This window comes from Carcharodon carcharias, chromosome 9 (genome assembly GCF_017639515.1).
Source record: "Carcharodon carcharias isolate sCarCar2 chromosome 9, sCarCar2.pri, whole genome shotgun sequence".
Taxonomy (NCBI): domain Eukaryota; kingdom Metazoa; phylum Chordata; class Chondrichthyes; order Lamniformes; family Lamnidae; genus Carcharodon; species Carcharodon carcharias.
In genome coordinates this window covers 122,193,918-122,219,233 of record NC_054475.1, presented here as the reverse complement: position 1 = coordinate 122,219,233, position 25,316 = coordinate 122,193,918, and the positions used below count along the sequence as shown (strand labels likewise).

The following is a 25,316-nucleotide window of genomic DNA, read 5'->3' as shown; positions in this document are numbered from 1 at the left end:
CAGCATGCATACAATGAGAAGTGTGCTGCCACAATAAATCTGATAGATCAGCCAATGGCATCCTGAAGCAATTCCCCTGCTTGGGACAGCTCTGGAGGAGCCCAGCAATACTCAGCTCAGTGGGATTCAGGTGGTATCTATAATGCACAGGAATCTCTCTGCTCTTACCACCTGCTTTGGCAAGTGCTGGAAGGATTTTCAGGTTGATAATCAGCCTATTGGCCACATTATAAAAAAACCTCCTTTGACCATCAGGTCCTGTAGTGGGACTTGGACCTGTTGCTTCTGGCTCAGAGGCAGGGACACTACCCGCCATGCCACAGTATAATCTGTTGAAATTATATTTAGAAGAGCTACATTTTATGTGAAGTAATTAAATCTCATCAAACATTGCCACTTAATGCCAGTGTTTTCTCATTTTTCTGTAAAACAACAGTGATTACACTTCAAAAATAATTAATTGGTTGGAAAACACTTTTGGATGTTCTTAGCATGCAAAAAGCACGACATGAACAAAGCTCTTTGCTCATTTGCCATGCTATAAAGGATGATGATCAGTGACTCCTCATTTTATTTTTGTTGGTCCATCCAATGTGCAATAAAATATTGACACTTATTAGGCTGTGAAAAATATTTCCTGTGCAACTACTTCCAGTTGCTGATAAAACTTCAGTGCCCAGTCTCTTGACATCCACCATGTAATTTCCATAAAAACTACATTGTTTGTTGCAATTTGTGTTAACACAACATATGAATTAAGAGCAGGAGTGGGCCATACTGCCCCTCAGGCCTGCTGCACTATTCATTAAGAACAGGGAGGAACTTTTACCTCAACTCCACGTTTCCGACCTTGGAGCCAACTTAGTTCCCTCAAGTCAGGGATGCAGCCAGTAGAGGAAGGGTATCAATAGGGGGGAAGGGGGTGGAGGGTGCCAGGGGAGTGGGGGGCTGGGGCTGGGGGGAGAATTAAAATGAAACAGGAGACTTAGCCTTTCTTTTCCCACCCCAATCTGGCTGAGTTTCAGGAGGTAAGTGGGCATGCCCAAAGAGGGCTTAGCCCTCTTTAACTATCCTGATGGATTCCAACGGCAACATCGGGGCTCAATCTGTTATTTTAACCTGAGGGCCACATTGGGGAGCAATGAGGTTCACTTTGGCGTGATCCCTCCAGGAGTTAAGATGTTGCTCTTGATGTCTCTGTTAAAGTTGATGATAAGTTGGAGTTGTTCCTTGCAGCTGCCGATGCCATGAAGACATGTTATATTGCCAGTATGTATGCAACATGCTCCATAGAGGAGATTGCAGCAGCCTCCTCTGGCTGTTGCTGGTTTCAGCTCTACATTTTCAAAAGGCGTGAGGTTACTAAGCAACTGGTGCAACGGATCAAGAGCCTGGGGTACAAGGCTCTCGTGGTGACTGTTGATCTGCCTTATGTTGGCAAGAGGAGAAAAGACATGGTGAACAATTTCAAGCTACCTGCCCATTTAGAACTGAAGAACTTTGAAATATTTAAGGCAAGTGATACATCAATGATGAGATGTCATGTGTGAAGCACTAGATAGTTGGTAGAAATATATTAAGTTATATCAGTTGTTTCAGTTTTTTAAATCAATTGGTTTCAGTAAAAGTGGGCATGAAGCTATCAGATTGTCTTAAAACCAAACTGGTCCATGAATGCCTTTAGGGAAGGAAACCTGCTGTACTTATCCAGTCTGATCTGTGCAGAATTCCAATCCCACACCAATGCAGTTGGTGCCCAGTTGCCGTCTAAAGCGGGAAAACCACTTAGTTTACCAAACTGTTTCCAAGGAGATCTTCTCATTGTGATGGGCATTAAATGTCAAGCTTTCCAGCAATGCCCTCATCCCAAGAATGAATTTAAAAATAATCTTCTGAGGCATGGCTCGCAGTGAGTCAAAGATTTTAAATGAACAGGGGGGTAATTTAAGGACATTGACATCTCCACACTGTAGGCAGCCCAGGGATTGGAGAACACTGGGATTGGGGTCTAACATTATTTGTTAAGGGGGTGGGGTAGTGCTCCCAGAGCCTGGATGCACAGGAACCCTAGGTTCTAGGAGCATTGCAGAGACATGACATAATTTGGCCTTGCTGTTGGATGTGGGTTCAGGGGTGAACGGGGTGGAAAAGTCCAAGAAAATGACATTGTGTTGGGATCTTGACATGGTCACACCCTGCTTTTCCAGAGGCTTGTTTCGAGTGCAGCAGGGATCTTCTGCATATACAGAGCTCTGCAAAGTAACATTTTAAATACAGAAGCCTTACTTCAGAGATAGAGGTTGGTGGCAGACCACAAGGGGGTGTGGGGAGTGGAGGTTGGGAGTGGGGGTTGTGAAAGATGAAGGGCATCTTCATGGGGTTTGCTGGGAAGCCAATTGAGAAACATAAAAAGGCAATTATGAGTGTTTTAAGCATATCTCTCCTGTGTTCCTAGAACCCTAGGTCTACCTCCCTCCTGTACGTCCAGGCCCTAGGACATGCATAGCCACAACCTTCACACTCATACCATCATTAAGAGATGGACTACTAGCTGCAGCCTCCATTGTCATTGGAAAGATCGTGCTGCTGTTTGTCTTTCTGGTAACTGTAGCTATTACTCTACAATGACAGACCACCACATCAGAAAGTACACAGTGCATTTACAAGGTGCATGAAAGTAGCTATTAACATTGTGAGAGTAAATGACACCTGTGAACACTGGAAGGAGATGGTCGCATCGAAATTGAGGGCCATGGTGACTTTGAGTGCAAAAGGCAGAGCATGAGGATTAGTTGATCATGGCACGAGGTCTTTCTCCAAGACCTACAATGCTTCTAAGCATTTCTTTTAAAATCAGAGCCTTTGCACTGCCTCATAATCATGTCAAGAAAACGTGTTCAGAGATAGTATGCTTCACTCAGGGCTACATCTCCTCCTTCCTGCTGCTTTCTGCGGTAGTTCTGACACCTCCTGACCAAATGCCGTGGCTCTGGCCACATATCATTGCCACTGTCCTTCCTTTATTGCCTGTATGTGGGAAGGTACCAATACTATTTATTTCAGCTACCATCCTTTGCAACATGTTCTTTGCCCAGCGAGCCTGGCAGTTTGCCCTGTCTGCCACTTGGCTGCCTGAAGCAAGAGTTAATGTACAGGGGCCATACAGATCTGCCCTTCATCTTTCACAACGCCCCACTCCCAAACTCCACTCCCCACCTTCCTTGTAGTCTCCCACCAGTCTCTATCTCTGAAGTAAGGCTTCGCTGTTTAAAATGTTACTTTGCAGAGCTCTGTATATGGGGAGGCCTTCAGAAGCTTTTATGCCTGCACCTTAAATTCGTGAATCCCACACTGTGGGCTAAGGAACTTGAAGCAGCAAATATTGCATCTGTTTAAACTCAGAACTATTTTCAAATGGCCCACCAGCTTTTTGTTCTGCGTTTATGCATTTCACACCACACCCCCTTTATTCTATAGGTGGAAATGGTATTGGACAGAAATGGGGGGCACAACTTCCACAGCTGTGTCCCTCCTGTTATTTTTAAAGGTCTCTGGAGTCTTCCCAACTCCACGAAAGTCCAGCCCCCACTCTCTGCTTTCTGTCTTGAAGCCAGCTAGCAAACTATTCTACCACTTGTCCCCTGGTTCCACATTGTCTGACCTTATATTTGTTCTATTATGAGGCACATAATCGAAGGCCTTTTGAAAATCCAGATAAATCACATCTACTGTGTTATCTTTGCCTTCTCTCGGTTACCTCCTCAAAACATTTGGGTCATGGAGGCGAATGTACTGGAAGAGCAAGGGTGTGGGACTAATTGAATAGCTGTTTCAAAGAGCCAGCTGAATGGGCTTCTTCTGTCCAAGCAATGGTGGTCCAGTGGATTCCCACCTGCCATTTTGGAGACCTGCATTTGTTTCCCAGTCAATACAGAGTTTGAATATTAATGTTCAGTTGGTTGGCTCAGATGGCTAGAATGTGGTGTTAATAAAGCCAATGTCAAGGGTTCAATCCCTCTAATGACCAACTGTAACACTTTCTGCTCCTTTGGAGCAGGGAAGGTTAAAAGGAAATTTAATGGAGGCATTTAAAATCATGAAGGGTTTAGATAGAGTAAATAGAAATAAACAGTTTCCAGTGGTTGAAGGTCAAGTGACAAAGAATGCAGTTTTAAGGTGACTGGCAATTAAGAAGCCAGAGATTAGGAAAACTTTTTTTATGCATTGAGTGGTTAGGATTTGGAATGCAGTGCCTCATAGTGTGGTGAATACAGATTCAATGGTCACCCCAAAGAGGAATTGGATATATAATTGAAGGAGTAAAAATTGCAGGGATACGGGGAAAAATGGAGAAGTGGGATTAACTGTGTTTCCCGATGGGCTGAATGGCCTCCTTTTGTGCTGTAATAATCTATCATTCTATTATTCTGTACTCTATGATTATACAATATTATGGCAAAGTTCATATATGAATGCTCAGTCTGCTCATACTACATCCCTCCAACATTTTAACAGGTTTTAAGCACTTAAGCAAATTAACATTTGTCTAAAAGTAATGCATCAAGGAATTTGTTCACTTGCATTAAATGCTTGAATGTGAGCTTTGACAAATAGAAAACATCTCTTAAATGAGTATGTGAGAAAGGGTGTGGGCACTTCAGTGACCGGTACTGTACAGTGAATTTTTTGGCTCCATCAGAAACAAAAATGTTTAATTTAGTTCTGTTCATTTTAGCCAATAATATACAAATGAAAAATATCTGCCTTGTTTAAATGTCACACACCTATTTCAGTTTTTCCAGTGATACAAGGAAGTCTCTGTGGATTAGGTCTGGAGCCAGTGACATGCCTCAGGACATGAAGGAATCTGGTTTGAATTTCTTCATGTATGATGTAGCATTTGAGAATAATAAAAATGTCTGGACAATGGAGTCATGGGTAACTGCTTCCAAGGAAACCTGAGAGATTGTTGTAATCTTGCAACAACTCAGTACTGAAATGAGGGATAATGGATTGAATGGATATATCAATATAATTTTTTTGTTATAGACTTTAACAACAATATAAATATGCACAGATAGTTGTATATAGTAACAGAAAATTAAAATATTTTAGATTTCCAAAAACACTAACTCTATTCGCCCACATTCACTTTACATTTTTGATCACAATATTTTGATGTAATGGCCTTTGCACCATCTTTTTCACAGAATATCAAAGACAAGCAAATATATTTTCATACATAAATAACACATTCCTCACATAATTTTGTGGCGCAGAAAGATAAAGATCGTCATGACAATGTTCCTCTTTACAATGATGTCTTGGACCCATCGGTAAACTGGAAGGATATCCAATGGCTACGGTCCTTGACTGATCTTCCGATCATTCTGAAGGGCATCCTGACTAAGGAGGATGCTGAGCTTGCAGTAAGGCACGGCGTCCAAGGAATCATTGTGTCCAATCATGGAGGCAGACAGCTAGATGGAGTACAGGCAACTGTAAGTTTTTAAACATGCTGCTTTCAGAATCCACTTATTTCCTTCTATCTTTGCACCTCCTGAAATATGGAAAAGATGGCCTCAATCATGGGTAGGAATGACTCTGTTATTGAAATATTAGGGTCCTGAAATTATTAAAGTGAGCTAAGGCCTCAGCTGAAGTAACAAAGTGGGGGCTTTAGAAAAAATGAACTGATTGTTTATTTTCCCTTTCCAAAGCACAGACCATCCTGTCTTGGAAATATGTTGCTGTTCCTTCATTGCCACTTGGCCAAAATCCTGGAACTCCCTCCCTAACAGCACTGTGGGTGTACCTACACCACATGGACTGTAGCAGCTCCAGAAGGTGGCTCACCACTACCTTTTTAGGGGAAATTAGGGATGAACAATAAATAACAATATAAATATAACAATAAATGTTGGCCTTGATAGCAATGCCAAATTCTATAAATTAATTTTTAAAAATTTGCTTGTGTACTTTTCCAAATACCTGACCTTAAATTGAGCTAAGAAAACTGTTCATAAGGTCAGTCAAGCCAATCCTCTTTATTCTTTCAAGCAAGATCTGGACTTGTTTCTGGCTAGACAGAGATAATATTAATAAATGCAGTTTATCATTAATGAGGGCCATAGTGTTTTTCTAGACCAGTTTCGATTACTGAAAAAAGTTAGAGGACAGTTTTCCAGACTTTTTTTCTGACTCTTATTAGCCTGGGTTTGATCTGTTTTTTTACACCACTCCATCACATGGCAGTCAGGTGGGATGGAGATTGTATATTGAGAGACCCCGACTCTCCTCCTCCCCCCACCGCGCAGATAGTGGTGCGCTACTGGGCCTTAATTGGCCCACTCACGTAAAATGGTGGCACGCAGCCAATCATGGGCATTGCATCCTCCCGTGCCCGCTCCCGAACGGCCCACCCGACAGAGAGAAAATTCTCCCCATAATCAAAACAGTCAGAAAAAGACTCACTGGTCTGTCCAGCCTGTCCCACATAACTGCAATGTCTTATGTATCACAATATACAATCTCCATCCCACCTGACTGCCATGTGATGGAGTGGTGTAAAAAAACAGATCAAACCCAGGCTAATAAGAGTCAGAAAAAAAGTTTGGAAAACTATCCTCTAACTTTTTTCAGTAATTGAAACTGGTCTAGAAAAACACTATGGCCCTCATTAATGATAAACTGCATTTATTAATATTATTTCTTTCACAAGAGCGCAGAAATCTCCCTGAGACACAGAGCTGCCTCAGGGAGATTAAGATCAAACTGAAAGTTTGAAAAAAAGAATAAAAGTATTCAGACATGTTCCCTCATGTGACAGTGTCACATGAGCTGGGACATGTTTATCAATTGTGAAAATTTTATTTATTTATTTAATAAAACCTTCATGAAACCTCATCCTGCCCATGGATGAGGTTTCATGCAAAACACAAAGGCTGCTAGGCTCTTCGCCTGCCCGCCAACCTTAAGGTTGGACAGGCAGCCCTGTCAATTGCCTCAATTGGTTCATTAATGGCCTTAACAGGCCTTTGACAGTTCAGCGGGCGCGCAGCCGAGTCCGGTGCATGCCTGCTGAATGAAAGATCAGAATGAAGTGCAGTGACATTGAGACGCGTGCCCAATGTCACTACGCGTCATTTTACACGTCGACATGCGGGGGACGCCAAAGAGAAAATTCTGCCCTATGTGTTTGTTGCATATATTGGCATGTGTTTGTATATATAAATATGTTGTCAGAAATTACAAAGGTCAGACTGTTGGCAAGAAATTTTATATTTCAGGCACTTGTGCAACAAAAAATGGTAAATTTTGACTTAACTTGGCAATGAAAATTATTGCCAACTTCGTGAAATGGTCAATATGACACATGAAAAAAATCAAACAATACATGGCATTCTTTGCTCCCTGTAATTAGTTGTGTGCATGTAAAAGTGTTTATTTGATCCTTATGTAGGTGTGCTGTCCCATTGCAGATAGAAGTGCTGCCAGAGATTGTTGAAGCTGTGAAGGGCCGTGTTGAAGTCTATGTAGATGGAGGAATTCGAAAAGGAACTGACGTCCTGAAAGCATTAGCACTTGGAGCGAACTGTGTTTTCATTGGTCGTCCAGTGATTTGGGGATTAGCCTATAAGGTAAACTCTCAAGTTCTTTTTATTTCTGTCACTTATTACTTTTAATTTTCTTTATTATGGAATAATTCACTTCAACTTCCATTTAATTTCACTTTACTATCTATATGGAAATTCAAATGGAAATTCATTTTGGGCACATTGCTCGTTCGTAAAAAAAAATACATATAAATGGTTGATAATAATAAAAGAAAATTACTCTATCACAGAGTTCTAACTTTAATTAAATATGTATTAAAAACTATTCCAATTAAAATAATCAGTCAGTAAGTCCCAACCTGAGCACATATTCTCATCCATTTATCAAGCTCCTGTTAAACTTTCTTATAGAGAAGGGCACAAATGAGTTCAGGAACCGATTTGTCCTGCATCTGATGATGTTGTGATTCTGTGAAGTTAAAGCCTGGATTGGTATAGTCATAATTCTTTTTAGCATCACTATAAACCTCCCAAATTTCAGCTGAACATTAGGAAATAGAAATAACTTATGTATATTTAAATTCAATAAGCACTAAATGCTAAATATTTACTCAATAACCAATCAATTGATAATTCAATACACTTTGGTTTCAATCTTTCCCATCACATAACAATTGTAATAATATAGTTATGTGAGAGACATTTATACAATATTTGCAAAATGCCTATAATGAGAATGATGCACTATGATGCTACACTAATTGATTCTTTGTGGACATTTTCAAATCTGATGCTGAGCCTTGATATCAGTAATTCAGGATGGTTGTCTATAAATATTTAACAGGCTTCAAATTAACTTGCTCAATAATGTACTTCACTGCAGAATATACTGAGGTGTATTTGTTTAAATGATCTCAAATTAACATCCTATGTATCCTGATAGGTCGATTGAATGAATCTAAATTAAAAACAATTTCTGCCATTCAACACTCCATGGGAAACGGGCCTGTTGTCATCGCATGGAAGCATAATATCTGGCATGATGATGTTGGTTCACGATCCCAAAGGCATCATGCCAGTTGGCAATTATATTGTGGCTGAGCAAGCTCCAAAATCAGCAGCATGCCTGTCATTTTGAATTTTCTAATTAATGCTTATTAAATCTTGTTAGCAGTCCAACCGACTGCAAGTATACATCCTGAAGCTATAATATGGTGCCTGCACATGAAATATGGCAGATAGGAACCTCAATTTTTTTCTTTGATACTGAAAAGGGCAGATATTAAGGCTGCAGGTGGGTCTATACCTGACTTTAGCAGGTGAGGCTGCTGACAGGCATTTCCCTGGCAAATCTTTTGTTGTGCATAACTCTTTAGTTATCAGGGGTATTACTCAGTATAGTGTCTGCAAAATTGTTGACACTGTACTCTAACACCACTGCAGCATTGGTACTGAGTCCAACATGGGCATAGTGTATTCTCTTGGAGATACCTCCTCCTGTGAGGAGGGTAAGGAGAGGAAGGAGGCCAGCTGAACAGGGGCAGAAGCCACATGAAGTGGAGGATGGAGGACAAATTGACGAGGAGCGAGGGACTGCTGAGGACAGGCTGCAGCAGGCACAGAGACATGGACGAAGGTCATACCGTGCCAATCATGCGTATAGGGTCTGTATGATATATCTACAAATGACAGAAAGGTAGTGCCTGCAGAGACTTTGTCTTCCATGAGCCACTGTGACATCTCTGTGTGACATTCTAGTCTCTGAGATTGATCCAATTGTGTGGGTGGTAACCTGATGCCTGAGGCACTGAAAGTCACAGTGGCATTAAACTTCTTCGAATCATGGTCGTTTCAGGCCACCTGTGGAGACATGAATTGCATAGCCTAACGTGCAGCACACTACTGTATTAAGGTCTTTACACTTGCCATGTATCACCGAGCCAAGCAATTAATTTCCTTCAATACTGACAACATTAGTCAGATGGAAGGAGCCAGAGACTTTGCGGCCGTGGCTGGTTTTCCAAAGATACAAGGTGCCATTGTACCCATGTCGCCATTAAGGCACCAGCAAGGCAGCCAAGGGCCTTTATTAACAAAGATGTTTACCACTTAATCAATGTCTAGATAGTCTGCAGCCACCAGCAGTGCATCTTGCAGGTGTGTGCACGGTACCTAGTGAGCAGCCATGACTCTTACATCCTCAGGCACTCCCAGCTGTCAGGAATGCTTTGTGGACCGGATGCATTGGAAGGATGGCTGCTGGAAGACAAAGGGTACCTCTAAAGAAGTGGCTTATGACACCTGTTAGAGATCCTAGGACTGAAAATGGGTGCAGATATAATAGGAGCCATGATGTGACCAGGTCCATCATTGAGCAGGCCATTGGCCTGTTCAAAATAAGACGCAAATGCCTCAGCCGATCTGGTGGATATCTCCAGTAGGCTCCATTGTGAGTGTCCCTCATGGTCATTGTTTGTTGTGCGCTCCACAACCTGGCACTACAGAGAGGGGGATCCTCTTTCAGAGTATGAGTTGCGGAGTGCAACTGTTTCTTTAATGTGGTGTTCGAGATGTGCATGGTCCTGCCAGGGAGAGTCTTGATGGGCATGAAACTATAAGGCTCTAATCTGGAGAAGATTCCGATAGTTAAGTCTGCCCAAATATGTCATCATCTGGCCCAGTGTTTCCTGCTTCTCTATCCTTCATCAGAAGAAAATCAGATGGTCATCCTGAATACATTCAAACTTCCAAACCACGTCATTCATTCGGATGCACATTATTATTAATCAGCACCATCATTAGAATTGATCTGCAGGCACTCTTACACACAGTGTATAGAAGCATGGAAACATAGAAAATAGGAACAGAAGTAGGTCATTTGGCCCTTTAAGCCTGCTCCTCCATTCAATATGACCATGGCTGATCCTCTATCCCAATACTATACTCCTGCCCTCTCCCCATACCCCTTGACACCTTTAGTGTCCAGAAATCTATTTCCTTCTTAAATATAATCAGTGACTTGGCCTCCACAGCCTTCTGTGGCAGAGAATTCTGAATGAAGAAGTTTCTCCTCATCTCAGTCCTAAATAGCCTCCCCGTATCTTGCGTTTGTGACGCCTTGTTCTAGACCGCCCCACCCAGAGGAAACATCATCCCTGCATCCAGTCTGCCCATCCCTGTCAGAATTTTAGACATTTGAATGAGATCCCCTCTCATTCTTCTAAACTCCCATCGATAGAGGCCTAGTCGGCCTAATCGCTCCACATACGACAATGAACCAGTGATCTTCTGGAAAATGTTGAAACAATAGATCATTTATGTACACAGAAACTCATTAACATGATTAAATAATACAAATCATAACTTCACTATGTGCAGCCAAGCATGAACAGTGTGGGGTTTTCTTGAATCCTTTCTGGGTGCTGTGGTATGGTGCTCCCCAGCCCTTGCTGCGAGCTGCAGCGGAGACAGGCTGCTGACCCGCATGGCCCCTTGTCTGTGATGACTTCAGCAGCCATCCTCTAATGCCTGATGTTGTGACGGCCCCGGCATGGTGGGGTCCCCAGTGGCAAAAGACCACCTCTTGACAATGGCCCCGAGATGGAGTCAGCTGCTGCTCACCCTCTGTCATGTAGTCTACCTGGCCCTCCCTGCTTCCCGAGTGGGATCAGGAGCTGAATGTGACTCTAGGCTCCTCAACCTGTATTTCCCTGGTTCTGGGCCACTGAGCTCAGAGGCAAGGCTATGGAGTGCAGGTTAGAATGCGTACCCACAATTGTTTCAGTAATCTACTGGGTTTGCCCACCATGAGAGTCACCAGTCTGTCAATGGAGGAAGCAGTATATTCTGTAGAATAGGTGATCCCGCCCTCATGGCCTGGAAAGGCTCCACCAAAGTCCATACCAGAATGAGTAACCCCTCTGGTAATGCTGGCACATCTCCACGGACCTTGCATGGGATGTCCAGCAGCTGCCACCTTATGGATGACTCCAGAGGCTCTTCACCTGACTGGGGCTCAGAATCTTGGTCACCTCCAGCACTCCAACTGCCAGAAGACTGCACTACCTCAGTGTCCAGCAGCTGCTTTTGCGACTGTGATGTGCCTTCATTGGTTTGTGGTTCCCTTAGTTCTGAGGCAAGCATACCCATTGAAGTGTGTATCTGCACTAGTGCTAGGTGCAGAGCAAGGGTGTGACGTTGCACCCTCTGAGGCTTCCTCTTCCTCCTCAGGGGTCAACGCATGACCCTCGGACCTTGCTTCAGCAGCAGTTGATGGTGCATCTATGCAGGAAGCAAAAATAGGGAAGGTTAAGGCCATGTTCTACTTTTGAGATGACTATGCAAAGACAAACTTCCTCATTGGCATCAGTGCAAGCATTGTGAAATGTTATTCATTGCTTGCATTTTACAACCTGCAACATGCAGTTACTCTTTACTCCCCGATGCATGAGAGCTTTAAAATTCACAATCCATCAAAGTGTCTCTCCTAACAGCCATTTTTTTATTCATTCATGGGACATGGGCGTTGCTGTCTAGGCCAGCATTTATTGCCCATCCCTGAATGCCTTTCAGAAGGTGATAGTGAGCTGCCTACTTGAACCGCTGCAATCCATGTGTTGTAGGCACACCCACAGTGCTGTAAGGGAAAGAATTCCAGGATTTTGACCCAGTGGTAGTGAAGGAATGGCTATATATTTCCAAGTCAGGATAGTGAGTGGTTTGGAGGGGAACTTCCAGGTAGTGGTGTTCCCATACGTCTGCTGCCCTTGTCCTTCTGGATGGGAGCAGTCATGGGTATAGGAGGTGCTGTCTAAGGAGCCTCGGTGAGGTGCTACTGTGCGTCTTGCAGATGGTATGCAATGCTGCCACTGTGCACCAGTGGAGGAGGGAGTGCAAGATTCTGGATTGGGTGCCAATCAAGCGGGCTGCTTTGCCCTGGATGGTGTCAAGCTACTTAAGTGTTGTTGGAAGTGCACTCATCCAGACAAGTGGAAATTATTCCATCACTCTCTTGACTTGTGCTTTGTAGATGGTGGACAGGTTTTGGGGAAGGTGAATTACTCGCCTCAGGGTTCCTAGTCTCTGACCAGCTCTTGTAGCCACAGTATTTATAAGGCTAGTCCAGTTCAGTTTCTGGTCAATGTTAACTCCCAGGATTTTGATAGTGGGTGATTCTGCAATGGTAAAGCCATTGAATGTCAAGGGGTGATGGTTGGACTCTCTCTTATTGGAGATGGTCATTGCCTGGCACTTGTGTCGCGTGAATGTTACTTGCCACTTGTCAGCCCAAACCTGGATATTGTCCAGGTCTTACTGCATTTGGACATGGACTGCTTCAGTATCTGAGGAGTCATGAATGGTGCTGAACATTGTGCAATCATCAGCGAACATCCTCACTTCTGACCTTATGGTGGACAGAAGGTCATTGATGAAGCAGCTGAAGGTGGCTGAGCAGAGGACACCAAGCATGCCAGGCATTGTGCACCCTCCCCTCCCCAGCCTTCTTAACAGATCTTTTTTCCAATTGTAATTAATACCCCTTGCATTCTCATCATTCCATTCCTCCTATCTCACATCCTCCAATGGACTGGCTCCACTCATTCATCACCAACTCAAGCACCTCCTCTGCTAGGATGTTAGGTTTGGCACACCACCTCTGGTCTTGATTCTCTCCCTGGCATTGTGCACCCTCTTGCCCTCTACTCCTGCAATTAAAGTGTCACATTTTAATGCTTTCTACTATCCTGAACAATTATTCCTCCCTATGTATGGCCTATGGCAACTCTAAAGGTGGCAAAATTTGCACAATGACTTGCGCACACTAACCGGTGAGACTTTTCATAGTTCTTCCAACCACCCCCCGCCCACCACCGCCCCCACCCACCCACCCCCCAACCCCCCCCCCCTCCCCCCTCAAAACCCCTTCATAGGTCCTGGTGCCGTGTAGAGTCGCTTTTCTGTATCATGTTGCGTCACACCCTTGGGGAGCACACAAGACAATCCCCTAATGGGGTCTTCACTAAACCTTTCATGCATTCACATATTCATAATAGTAACACACTCACCCTTGCATTTCGTAGAAGGCTTGGGGCACTGGAATCCAGGTTCCTTGGATGACCCCAAAGCTTCTTACCTCCGCTACAAGCTCCATCCAGGCTGCTTTGGTCAGGCTGGGAGATCTCCTCTTTCTGTTAGCAGGCATGAGGACTTTCTGCTGGTCACTTACAGTCTGGAGGAGGACTCTCAGGGAATTGTCATTGAACTTTGAGGCATTTTGTACCTTTTCCCTTACCCATCACCTGACTCCCTTCCCTTGGCTATCTGTGGAGAGACACAGAGAATTAGCAGCCTGATGCGTCATATCTCCATACATTGTTCATTTTAATAAGGATTTTGTTCAGCTGCATTCCAAAATATTCAGTGCCCAAGATCCTGAGAGCTTTTCGACAGTTTAAGTAGCCATTTTTTTAAAATCACTCACCTCTTGCAAAGCGTCTGAAGTTTTATAATCACCAACAGAAATTTACTCTCAGCAAATGCCAATCCCTGGTGCACCTGACACAGTTCTATGCCAGTTGTTCCTTTAAATGAACGGCCGTGACTTCCTTGCAGGTCACAGCCTCCCACCTCAGTGCCCAGAAAATGCCCTGCATTTTCTAAAGCCGGGAGTTGGCAAGCCACTGACTTCCGGAACAGACTCCCACCAATCGTCAAGGTATATAAAATCCAGTCCCATGAGGCTGCTTTCGGACTGTCAAATAACAACTGCAGTATGTATCTTGTACAAACTTCAATGTGAACTGGACTATTTGGATAATCCCCTATTGTGGGGTGGATTATTTGTCAATGTGTCAGCACTATTGTAAATTCCAACATTGGATAGTTTAAATACCAACTTTCAAGACAAAAAAGGCATAATGAACCTGCTCTCCCTTCTGGTCTTGATGGAGTATTTCATCCCACTTTTATTCCCACTTTATCAAAACGTTCTCCAAATGTGCTCTTTCAAACAGCAGAAATGCCCTTTGTGGGCATAGGCGTTATTCAGGCAGAGTGTATTGCATCTGCACTTCAATGTTCATGTTAATAAATAGGCCCAGCATTTCCCCACCACAAACCTAGCCCTCATGCCCAGATGCATCAATGGCCACGAGCTTCAGGGCCTTCTGCATTCAGTTCAGCAGTAGCTGGGTTGGCTATCAGCCCTACCTGGTTCTGCTTTGTCTGGAAAAGATGGAATCTTTGACTTATTCCAAATGGTTCAGACCCTTCTCAAATCATCTGACCTGAGCATACTTAATACAAGGAGCAATTGAATATTTTATGACAGATTTGTGAATGTGTGTCGATATGGTTTAAAAAATAGTCATGAGAGGCAAGAATTGATTATGCAGGAAGTGAAATTGTCTCACTCATGCTGACATTAATTAACAACTGATTAATATAGTTATATAATCAATACTAAATATGTTCCACCAAATGATTGGATTTACACTGATCTTTGATAAATTAATCCATTTTTTAATCTGCAATTGGCTGACCCATCTGATGGGGTAATTCCATCCTCATGGCCATATTTACTGTGCTACTATGTTCAGAAATCTCTCATGGTGGTGTGGGAGGGTTTCCTTCTTTTCACTTTCAGTGCAATTCTCTTATTATTTTGCAACCCTGCATTGTCATGGTGCAATATGTTAGTGCTCCAATATAAACCACACCACAGACATCATGTCAGGGAGCCACAGCAAGATGGAAAGCTTAGTCAGCGTGGAGAACATAGGGCCTTTGATTTGAATCCATGCAAGGTTAATTAATTCAGTCTTTCAGTCTTCTGAAGCTTGGTAAGTTGAGTGCCACATCTTAGGCTGTGGGCAGAAGCAGGAAAATGCTGGCCTGAGCTCTGCTGGCTACTCTGTCACTTATGTCCTGGCTCTTTGGCAAGAGATCAACACCGCACCCAGCAGCCATTTTATGCTTGATGCATGCAGACCTCTGAGGATGACATCTCTGTGAAGAACTGCAATTGATCTTTTAACCTCCTTCTATTTAATGTTCTATGTATTTCTGCTGTGGCTTGTGGTTGGCAGTAGGGATGGGAATATTTTTGTTAAAATCATTGATCACTGAAGAGATCGCTGGAGAAGTGGACAGCAGCTGCATGAATCCTTTGAGATAAAAACACTGAGCCAGGATTTTAGTGACCTTGGCCGGGATTTTCCGCCATCCTGCCCACGATGATCCTTCAGTTAAGTATACTAATTCACCTTGATCACTTAATTAGCAAGCTCCACAAGCCATTCCCTGAAATAAGCATTGTTTAAAACAAATTATTTCTAAAGCAGAAAGAAAAATTAGTTAAAGCCGATAATAATGTTACACAATTTTGAAAATTGTATATAGATGTTTCCATTTTAAACCCAACTTCAAGCCAATACATATATAATTAAAAACTGAGGGGGTGGGGGGGTGGGGAGAGGTGGCGGAGATGTCTTCCTGAACAACAAGAGTCTTTCCTAAATTTGGTTGCTGTCTGTCATCAGGTTCCTGTCCTATTTATCATCTTAAACTGGGGCAAGAGCAGGCTGCCTGCCCTCCCCATTATGCAGTCTGCTTTGGGGTCATATTCAATGGCCATTCCAGGCTGATCCTGAAATTCTGCCCTTTATCTTCTCCTTTGGTTCAGGAAAAGTAACACCATCCATGGGTCCCATACTGCACCTTCCCAAAGCCCGAGACAACTAGACTGTTCAATAAATGAAAGAGTATTTTGAAAGCTAACAGCTTCTTACATTTTGACAACAGGGTGAAGAAGGAGTTAAAAGCATACTTCAGATTTTAAAAACCGAACTTCATACAGCACTAGCTCTATCTGGTATGAAATCTAAATGCACTCACTTTGCGAGATGAACATAATTAAGAAATATACTAAGGCATGTACTATACAGCTTGTTCTTAACTCACTTACAAATTGTTTTGCATTGCAGGATACAAGACTCTCTCTGAGATTGACAGGACACTGGTGCAGTTTGCAAAGCTTTAGAAGTGGATGAGCATCATTGATCACAAACAAAAATTTGAAAATGAATGCATTCCATGGTTTGAACAAAGTGATTAACTGCATTGATTGGGGTATTTCATTGATTAAAATGTACCTTTGTATTTTAGAATCTCTCATTTATACTCTTTGCTCTGTTAACTACTCAGCTGATGTCAACAAACAGGCAGACATTGACTATTTGTTCAAAGGACAGGGCATTTGAATTGTTCATTCTATCCTTAGACATGGATCCTTTTGACCTCTAATTCCTGGAGGCTTAGGATGAAGGATGCAGAGAATGGGGGAAGTGAAGGAATTTAGGGTGGAATCTTGATCCATCAGTTTCCTGTCCTATTTATCATCTTGACCTGGGGCAAGAGCAGGCAGCCTGCCCTCCCCATTATGCAGTCTGCTTTGGGATAGATTCAACGGCCATTCCAGGCTGATCCAGAAATTCTGCCCTTTACCACCTCCTTTGGTTCAGGAAAAGTTACACCATCTAGTTTGTCAGCCCTCTCCATCTCCATTTCAGAGTACACATGACTCTGATCTTTGAGTCTTCAGGGCTAAAGCCTCTGTTGCTCCTCTTCAAGCTCAGGCTGCCTGACTATTTAAATGATCCCATCCTGAGGATTTGAGAAAGTGGCTGTTTTTATGGCAGTGGAACAGGGCCATTGAATTTTGGGCCCTTTATCTCTAGCAGAATATGGTTCTTTCAGAGATGCTTAAAAATCATAGTGATAATATGTCAAATCAACACATTCTTTCACAACCCAGTTTGTTCTGATTATCTATTTTCTGATGAATATTCCCACTGTTGTCAAACATATGTTTGTCTAATAATGGGACAGAAAATGTTGGAAATGCTCAGCAGGTCCGAGAACATCTGTAGAGAGGGGAACAAGAGTAAATTAGTAAATAAACAAAATAAACATCCCTTTTTAGCCAAGATGATTTTAATCTGAAATTTCCTGCATGTGTACAAATGTAATAAGTAAGCAGGAACAAATTGGAGAGGTCAGAAAGTGCAATACACAAATCAAAATGAACGATAGCACTGTTCAAAAAATATATGTAAATGAAAATTTAAAAAATTTTGTTGGTATTTGGCAATTGAATTTTCTGAAATCACAGACTGGCAGAAAAAGTTTATCCTGAATCTCAATTTGTCAAAATTTGGTGAAGGTATTTTCCCAATTTTCCTAACTATCCCCACCCGTCAAATGCCAGCTGTGGTCCAACTGACTGATCTAAAGCCACCCACTTTTACACATATATTTATACAGCAACTTTAACATAATGAAACATCCCAAGGGGCTTCCCAGGAGCATTATAAAATGAGCCACATGAGAAAATAGGTTAGATGACCAAAAGCTTGGTCGAAGAGGTAGTTTTTAAGGAGGGTCTTAAAGGAAGAAAGCAGAGAGGCAGAGAGATTTAGGGAGGGGATACTAGAGCTTAGAACCTCGGCAGCTGAAGACATGGCCACTATGGTGGAGCAATTAAAATTGAGAATTTACAAGAGGCCAGTATTACTGGAGCATAGATATTTTGGAGGGTTGTGGGATTGGAAGAGATTGATAGGCAGGGGTGAGGCTATGGAGAGATTTGGTAACAAGGATGAGAATTTTAATATCAAGACATTGCTTGACCAGGAGCCAGTGTAGATCAGCGAGTACAGGAGTGATAGGAACAGGACTTGCTATGAGTTAAGACACGGGCAGCAGAGATTTGGATGACCTCAAGTTTATGAAGGGTGGAATGTGAGCGACCAGACAAGAGTGTATTGGAATAGTCAAGTCTAGAGGCAATAAAGTCATGAATGAGGGTTTCAGCAGAAGATGAGCTGTGACGGGGGCGAAGTCAGGTAATTTTACAGAGGCCTTGCAGATGGCACGAATATGAGGTTGGAAGGCTCAAGACATCTCCATAGGCCAGACATTTCCCTAGCACAGACACATCCTTTGTTGTAGGCCTGCACTCTAAACAAGGAGAAACAAAACAACAAACAACCACATACAGTGCTTTCAGTGTAGAAAGAACAGTAGATCACAGAGGCAAAAGGGGGAAATAGATACTGAGCCAACAAAGATGTTGAGAGGATGACCAAAGACTTGCGCAAATAAATGCGTGTTTAAAGTGGATCTTTAAGATGAAGAGGGAGGTGAAGAAGCAAAGGGGAAGAAGCTAGCTGTTTGGTGAGTATATGGTAAATGGTCAAGGTCTATTCTATTCCTAAGGTGTAAAATAGTACAGGAATTTGTAAAAAGCTTAATAAATTTATAAAAGAAAATAAGTAATTGAAAAAAATAATTAAGTAATTAATTAAAGCACATAAGTGTGGCAGGACAGTTGGTTTGTCATGGCTGCAGCATGTGGGAGCTCCTGGATACCATTGTGATCCAGGGCAAACAGGTCTGCAGTAAGTGTCTGCAGCTTGAGGAGCTTCAGCTCAGAGTTATTGAGCTGGAGGCTGAGTTGCGGACACCACGATACATCAGGGAGGGGGAAAGTTAGCTGGATGCTTTGTACCAGGAAATGGTCACACCCGTTAGGATGTGATCTTTTAGCCATATTGATCTGGAAGATGGTCAGGGATAGGGGGGCATGACTGTAGCTGTGGCAGACATGGGGACCCAGAGGACAGCAGTGCAGGACCGTCAGCCTCTATGATTGTCCAACAGGTTTGAGGATCTTTCAGCTTGTTTGGATGAGAGTGGGGAGCTGCAGAGTGGATGAGCTGACTGACCATGGCACTATGGTACAGGAATTCAAGTGGGGGGAGCACAAAGAAATGCATTGGATTAGGGGACAGTATCATGAGCGGGATTGACTCTGTTCTCTGTCGCAAAGAGCAAGAGTGCAGACAGCTTTGTTGCTTTTCAAGTGCCAAGGTTCAGGACATCTGCTCAGGACTGGAGAGGTACTTGCAGTGGGAGAGGGAGGATTCAGCAGTTGTGGTCCATGTAGGTACCAACAACATAGGCAGGATGAGGAAGCAGGCTCTGCATAGTCGGTGTGAGGAGCTATGCACCAAATTAAGAAGCAGAACCTCAAAGGTAATAATTTCTGGATTACTACCTGAGCCACATGCAGATTGGCATAGGACAAATAAGATTAGAGAAATGAATGCATGATTCAAATGCTGTTGTGGGAGAATAGGGTTCCGGTTCTTGGGGCACAGGCACCAGTATTGGGGAAAGTGGGATCTGTACTGTTGGGATGACGTACACTTGAACTGTGCTGGGGCTGGTGTCCTCGCGAGCCTCATAACTAGGGAAGTAAAGAGAGTTTTAAACTAAATAGTGGGGGCAAGGGAACAAATTTGGGAAACTGTGGTAAACAAAAGAGTGGGGATAAGGCAAGAGAGATAGTTATTAATATAGGAAATTATAAACAGACCATGACAGGAAGGTAGAGGGAGTACAAATCTATGAGTAAATCAGCAGCTAAGGCTAGATGCTACAAAAATAATAAAAGGACAAAACTAAAGGCTCTGTATCTAAGCACATGCAGCATTTGATGAACTAATAGCGTAAATAGAAATAAATATGATCTGATAGTCATTACAGAGTCAGGAGTACAGGATGACATAGATTGCAGCCTCAATATTGAAGGGTATGTGACATTTAGGAAGAACAAGACGTTAGGAAAAGATGGAGGAGTGGCTCTGTTAATTAATGATGGAATTAGCATGTTCTAGAGGGATGACTTATGTTAAGGGAACCAGGATGTAGAAGTGGTTTGGGTTGAGATGGGAAATGATAAAGGCAAGAAGTCACTTGTGGGAGTGGTGTACAGGCCCCCTAATTCTAACTACACGGTAGGACAGAGTACAAAAGAAGAGGTAATGGGAGCTTGTCAGAAAGGTACCACAATAATCAAAGGGAATTTTAATCTACATATATACTCGAAAAATCAGATGGAAAAAGGTAGCATAGATGAGGAGTTCATAGAATGTTTTTGGGCTAGTTTTTTGGAACAGCACATTCTGGAGCCAACCTAGCTAAAGTGAACTGGAAAATGAGCTTAAGGGATATGTCAATAGAAGTTCAGTGGCAGACATTTAAAGGGATATTTCAGAATATACAGAATAGATATATTTCAATGAGAAAGAAAAATTCCAATGGGAGAACCCACCATTCTTGATCAACTAAAAAAGTTAAAGGCAGTATAAAAAGCATATAATTACGCAAAGACGGGTGGCAGGTCAGAAGACTGGAAAGAATATAAAGAACAGTAATGAATGACAAAATGATTAATGGAGGGGGGGAAATTAGAGTGCAAGAGAAAGCTAGCTAGTAATATAAAGATGGATAGTAAGAGTTTCTATAGATATTTAAATAAGAAAAGAGTTAACAAAGCGAGCATTGGTCCTATAGAAAGTGCATCTGGGGAATTGATAAGGGAAAGTAGGGTGATGACGGATGAATTAAACAGGTACTTTCTTCTGTCTTCACAATGGAGGACACAAGTAAGATCCCGGAAATAGCTGTAAATCAGGAAATGGAAGGGAGGGAAGAACTTGGGAAAATTACATTCACAGGGAAGTGGTATTGAGCGAGTTGTTGGGGGTTGCGGGCTGACAAACCCCCAGGCCCAGATGGACTTCACCCTAAGGTTTTGAAAGAAGCGGCTAGTGAGATAGTTGAAGCATTGAGTTTAATTTTCCAAAATTCGCTCGATTCAGGGAAGGTTCCATTAGATTGGAAAATAGCAAATGTAACTCGTTTATTCAAAAAGGGAGAGAGACAGAAGGCAGGAAGCTACAGGCCAGTTAGCCTAACATCTATCATAGGGAAAATTTTAGAAGCTATTTTAAAGACGTTATCGTAGGGCACTTAGATAAATGTAATCAGGCAGAGTCAACATGGCTTTGTGAAGGGGAAAGCATGTTGAACCAGTTTATTGGAGTTCTTTGAAGGAGTCACGTGTGCTGTGGATAAAGGGGAACTGGTGGATGTACTGTACTTAGATTTCCAGAAGACATGTGATAAAGTGCCTCATCAAAGGTTATTGCAGAAAATAAAAGCTCATGGTAGAGGGGGTAACATATTGGCATGGATAAAAAATTGGCTAGCTAACAGGAAGGAGAGATTTGGCATAAATGAGTCTATTTGTGGTTGGCAGGATGTGACAAATGGTGTGCCACAGGGTTCGGTGCTGGGGCCTCAACTTTTTACAATTTATATAAATGACTTGGATCAAGGGATCGAAGGTAGGGGTGCTAAATTTGCTGAAGAAACAAAAGATAGATAGGAAAGTAAATTGTTAAGAGGACATAAGGAGGCTACAAAAAGACATAGATGGGTTACGTGAGTGGGCAAAGATCTGGCAAAAGGAGTATAATGTCAGAAAATTGAAATTTGGTAGGAAGAACAAAAAGAAGCATATTATCTAAATGATGAGAAGTTGCAGAGCTCTGAGATTCAGAGGGATCTGGGTGTCACAGTGCATGAATCACAAAGGCTAGTATTCAGGTAGAGCAAGTCATTTGGAAAGCTAATAGAATGTTATTTATTGATTACAAAAGTAGGGAGGTTATGCTTCAGTTATACAGGGCACTGGTGAGGCCACATTCAAGAGTATTGTGTACAATATTGGTCTCCTTATTTAAGGAAAGATGTGAACACGTTAGAAGCAGTTCAGAGGAGGTTTACTAGACTAATAACAGGAATGGTGGGCTGTCTTATGAGGAAAGGTTGGACAGGTTATTCCACTGGAATTTAGAAGAGTAAGAAGTGGCTTAATTGAAACCTTTAAGATCCTGACATGTCTTGACAGGGAAGATGTGGAGAGGATTTCCTCTTGTGGGAGAATCTAGAACTAGGGGTCACTGTTTAAAAATAAGGTGTCATTCATCAGAGATGAGGAGAAATTTTTTCTCTCAAAGAGTCATGAGTCTTTGGAACTCTTTTCCTCAAAAGTGGAAGCAGAGTCTTTGAGTATTTTTAAGACACAGCTAGATAGATTCTTGATTAACAAGGGGATGAAAAGTTATCATGGGTAGGCAGGAATGTGGAGTTGAGGTTACAATCAGATCAGCCATGATCTTATTGAATGGCAGAGCAGGCCCGAGAGGCAAAGTTGCCTACTCCTGGCTTGCAGGCTTTAATGATGGGCAAAGGGAGGAGGAAGTGCAATAGAGTCCAGAACCAGTGGAGTAGAATGTTCCAGGTGGTTATAGCACTGGAGGAAATTACAGAGACTGAGAGGCATGCGGCCTTCGTGAAGTTTAAACAAGTGAAACATAAAAGTTCTGTAACACGCATGCTCTCTCTTCCTGACAGAGGTCAATATGTCAAAACCAGAATTGTCATCTTTATCCCACAAGATGGTGCTATTTAACGTTTTATTACAATTATTAACTGCCCACTTTCCCCACCTGCCATTTTAAGAAATGGGGGTGCGGGGGAATTCCTATCTTCTGTTTGCTCACAAAACATTTTTCCCGGTCATCCAGATTCTACCATTGTATAAAACCGCTTTCATCCGTGCAGTAGCCGTTTGTGAGTCAATGGCAGAGCTTAAAGATTTGTTTAGTTAATTATTCATAGATTTGCAGAACTGATTCTGAACGTATCATCAAAACTATTTTTAATTATGCCTGAAAAAGAATGTTCGGCACAATTATTTTCAGTTTTGGAGCCCTGCCCAATTAGCTTTGTTACCTGTGACTTATGCAAACCTGGGCAGGATTTTTCATCCCTCTGTTGACAGGTTTGAAGGCGAGGGGGGCAATAAATCCCACCAAACGGCCTTCCTGCTGCCTAACTGCCTGCTCATCTGAAATTTTACAGGTAAGAGGGGAGGAGGCATTGGGTGGTCCGCCCCACACCCCCTTTGAACCTATTGAGGCCCTTAAGTAGTCAGTTACTGGCCACTTAAGGGCATCATCCCCTGCCAGTAATTTTTCCACAGCGTGGGAGGCCCCTGCCATGTGGAAAGCCCAGCAGCTTTAGTTGCGTGAGCTAGTGTCAGACAAGAATGGGGGACCTTCTTTGTAAGTCCTGCGCCCATTGGAGACAAACCCCCCCCCACCACCCACCACCACCCCCTCCCCCCCCCACCCCCATCCACATCCGCCAGTTATCACCTCCTTTAACCCTCCCCTTGGCCTCTTGAACTTGACCTCCTGAGCCCCTTGCTGATGTGATATCTTTGCAGGACAAAAGAAACTGCATGCACATGTAAGTCAAGTACTCAACAGAACTGGTTTATTTCGGTTTGATTTTTATATACATACATATCCAAAAGGCCACAAGAAGGTGCTATTACAGCTCAGACACAGAACTTCAGACTTACCTGGGCTCATCAGCGTGGGGGGACAGCCTGTAGACTCAGGAGTGGCCACCACTCCTGGCAAATGGCCAACAGCTCACTAAGGTGGGACTTTCTCCTGATAATGGGGCAGAAGTCTCACTTTAAAGTAAGTAACACTGCTCCCGGTGTTAAATTGTTGCAGGGCAGCCATCGGGGGATTGTGGGTGGGCTCCCCCTGACTATTTATAGCTGGGGGCAATGGGACTGCGGCCCCCCATAAAATCCAGGCCCTTGTTACAGGTGATACAGGAAGTGATACAACGTGGAGTCTGCAACGAGGAGCAGATAGTCATTTGTTATGCTCCAGGCCTGACTGACTCTGGCCATAATGTCTTATCTCAGAATCAACATGTGCTACCATCGACGCTCTCTGATCCATACACTAACATCAGTCTCTCCTCAGTGAAACTAAAATAAACATTACCCCAAATAACACATTTAGCACAAGAAATTTTATTTAATAATTTAAGCTCTATGGAATGCTGTAGGCACACGATCTCAACTTGTTGACAGGAGCTGTTACTCATTTCTGCTTCACAGCATTTTTTTTTGGCCTGCCAAGTGAACAAAACTGATCTTTGACTGGTTCATATTTTGACATGAGGGTATTTGAGCTAATCAGCAAGTTCAGCTTAACAAATAGTGGCCACTTGAACCAATCAAAATTCCCTGTCATGTGTAAGTTTTGTGAGGTAAAAACAGAAAATGCAAGTATATAGGTGCCTCTAAATGTTTTATGCTCTTGTGAAAAAGATGCTTTATGTAATATAACAGTCACAATTCCCTTTAATGTTTAATATTGTAACACTGGAACGTGCAGACCAAAAGAGTGCAGAAATTCAACCTTTTCCTGAACTTTTACATCTTAGGTTATCTTCTTCAACACATTTGTAACAAGTGTGAACAGTCATTTCTGATTAAAAGGGAAAGTGACAGCAATATTTATAGAGCAACTGCTGAACCTTGAGCACCGCCCTGTTAAATTACTTACTGTGTCAAATGTCATTTCCTCTGGGTTTTAAAATTCATGCAAGTGCTTCTCATATCAAATACATCTCTGTATGAACTCATATTTCAAAAATATTGACTCACTCAGTCAACTCATTGAATAAATTAAACCTGAATGTTGATAACTCAAAAAATGCTGATGGGCATATGTTGAATTAAGGCAAACTGACAGGGACATGTTTCCGCTGTATGACCAGTATTCTCACTAATTTATCACATTCCATTGAATACAGTTTTTTCACACTGCAAGAGAGTGTTGAATGACCGCAACTGAATCAATTATGCTTCCAGAACTGGTGAAAATACTATTGCTAAAAGATATAGCACTGAAGTCCCAATCACACTCAATTGGACTGTAGTTGCAGTGAGGCACAGAAGCACAAAGAGGGAAA

At 42.5% G+C, this 25,316-nt stretch overlaps 1 protein-coding gene and 1 long non-coding RNA gene across 4 annotated transcripts in view; one reads left to right on the top strand and one right to left on the bottom strand.

Annotated features, from left to right (window-relative positions):
• LOC121282307 (hydroxyacid oxidase 2-like) overlaps positions 1 to 16,715 on the top strand; it is an 84,113-nt gene extending 67,398 nt beyond the window's left edge. For both annotated transcript variants that reach the window (XM_041195969.1, XM_041195970.1), the window contains 5 exons: positions 1,237 to 1,514; positions 5,280 to 5,501; positions 7,482 to 7,640; positions 16,359 to 16,428; positions 16,541 to 16,715. In XM_041195969.1, the coding sequence (XP_041051903.1) occupies positions 1,237 to 1,514; positions 5,280 to 5,501; positions 7,482 to 7,640; positions 16,359 to 16,428; positions 16,541 to 16,596 (785 nt within the window). In that variant the 3' untranslated portion in view covers positions 16,597 to 16,715. The remainder of the gene's footprint in view (positions 1 to 1,236; positions 1,515 to 5,279; positions 5,502 to 7,481; positions 7,641 to 16,358; positions 16,429 to 16,540) is intronic.
• Positions 4,696 to 24,979, bottom strand: LOC121282308. 2 transcript variants are annotated; one of them, XR_005944040.1, is made up of 3 exons: positions 24,908 to 24,979; positions 13,622 to 13,877; positions 4,696 to 5,480 (listed from the first exon to the last, which is right to left on the bottom strand). It is a non-coding gene; the product is annotated as an uncharacterized LOC121282308 (long non-coding RNA). The 2 variants fall into 2 exon arrangements; XR_005944039.1 differs by lacking the exon at positions 24,908 to 24,979 and adding an exon at positions 23,899 to 24,288.
• Positions 24,980 to 25,316: the final 337 nt, after the last annotated feature.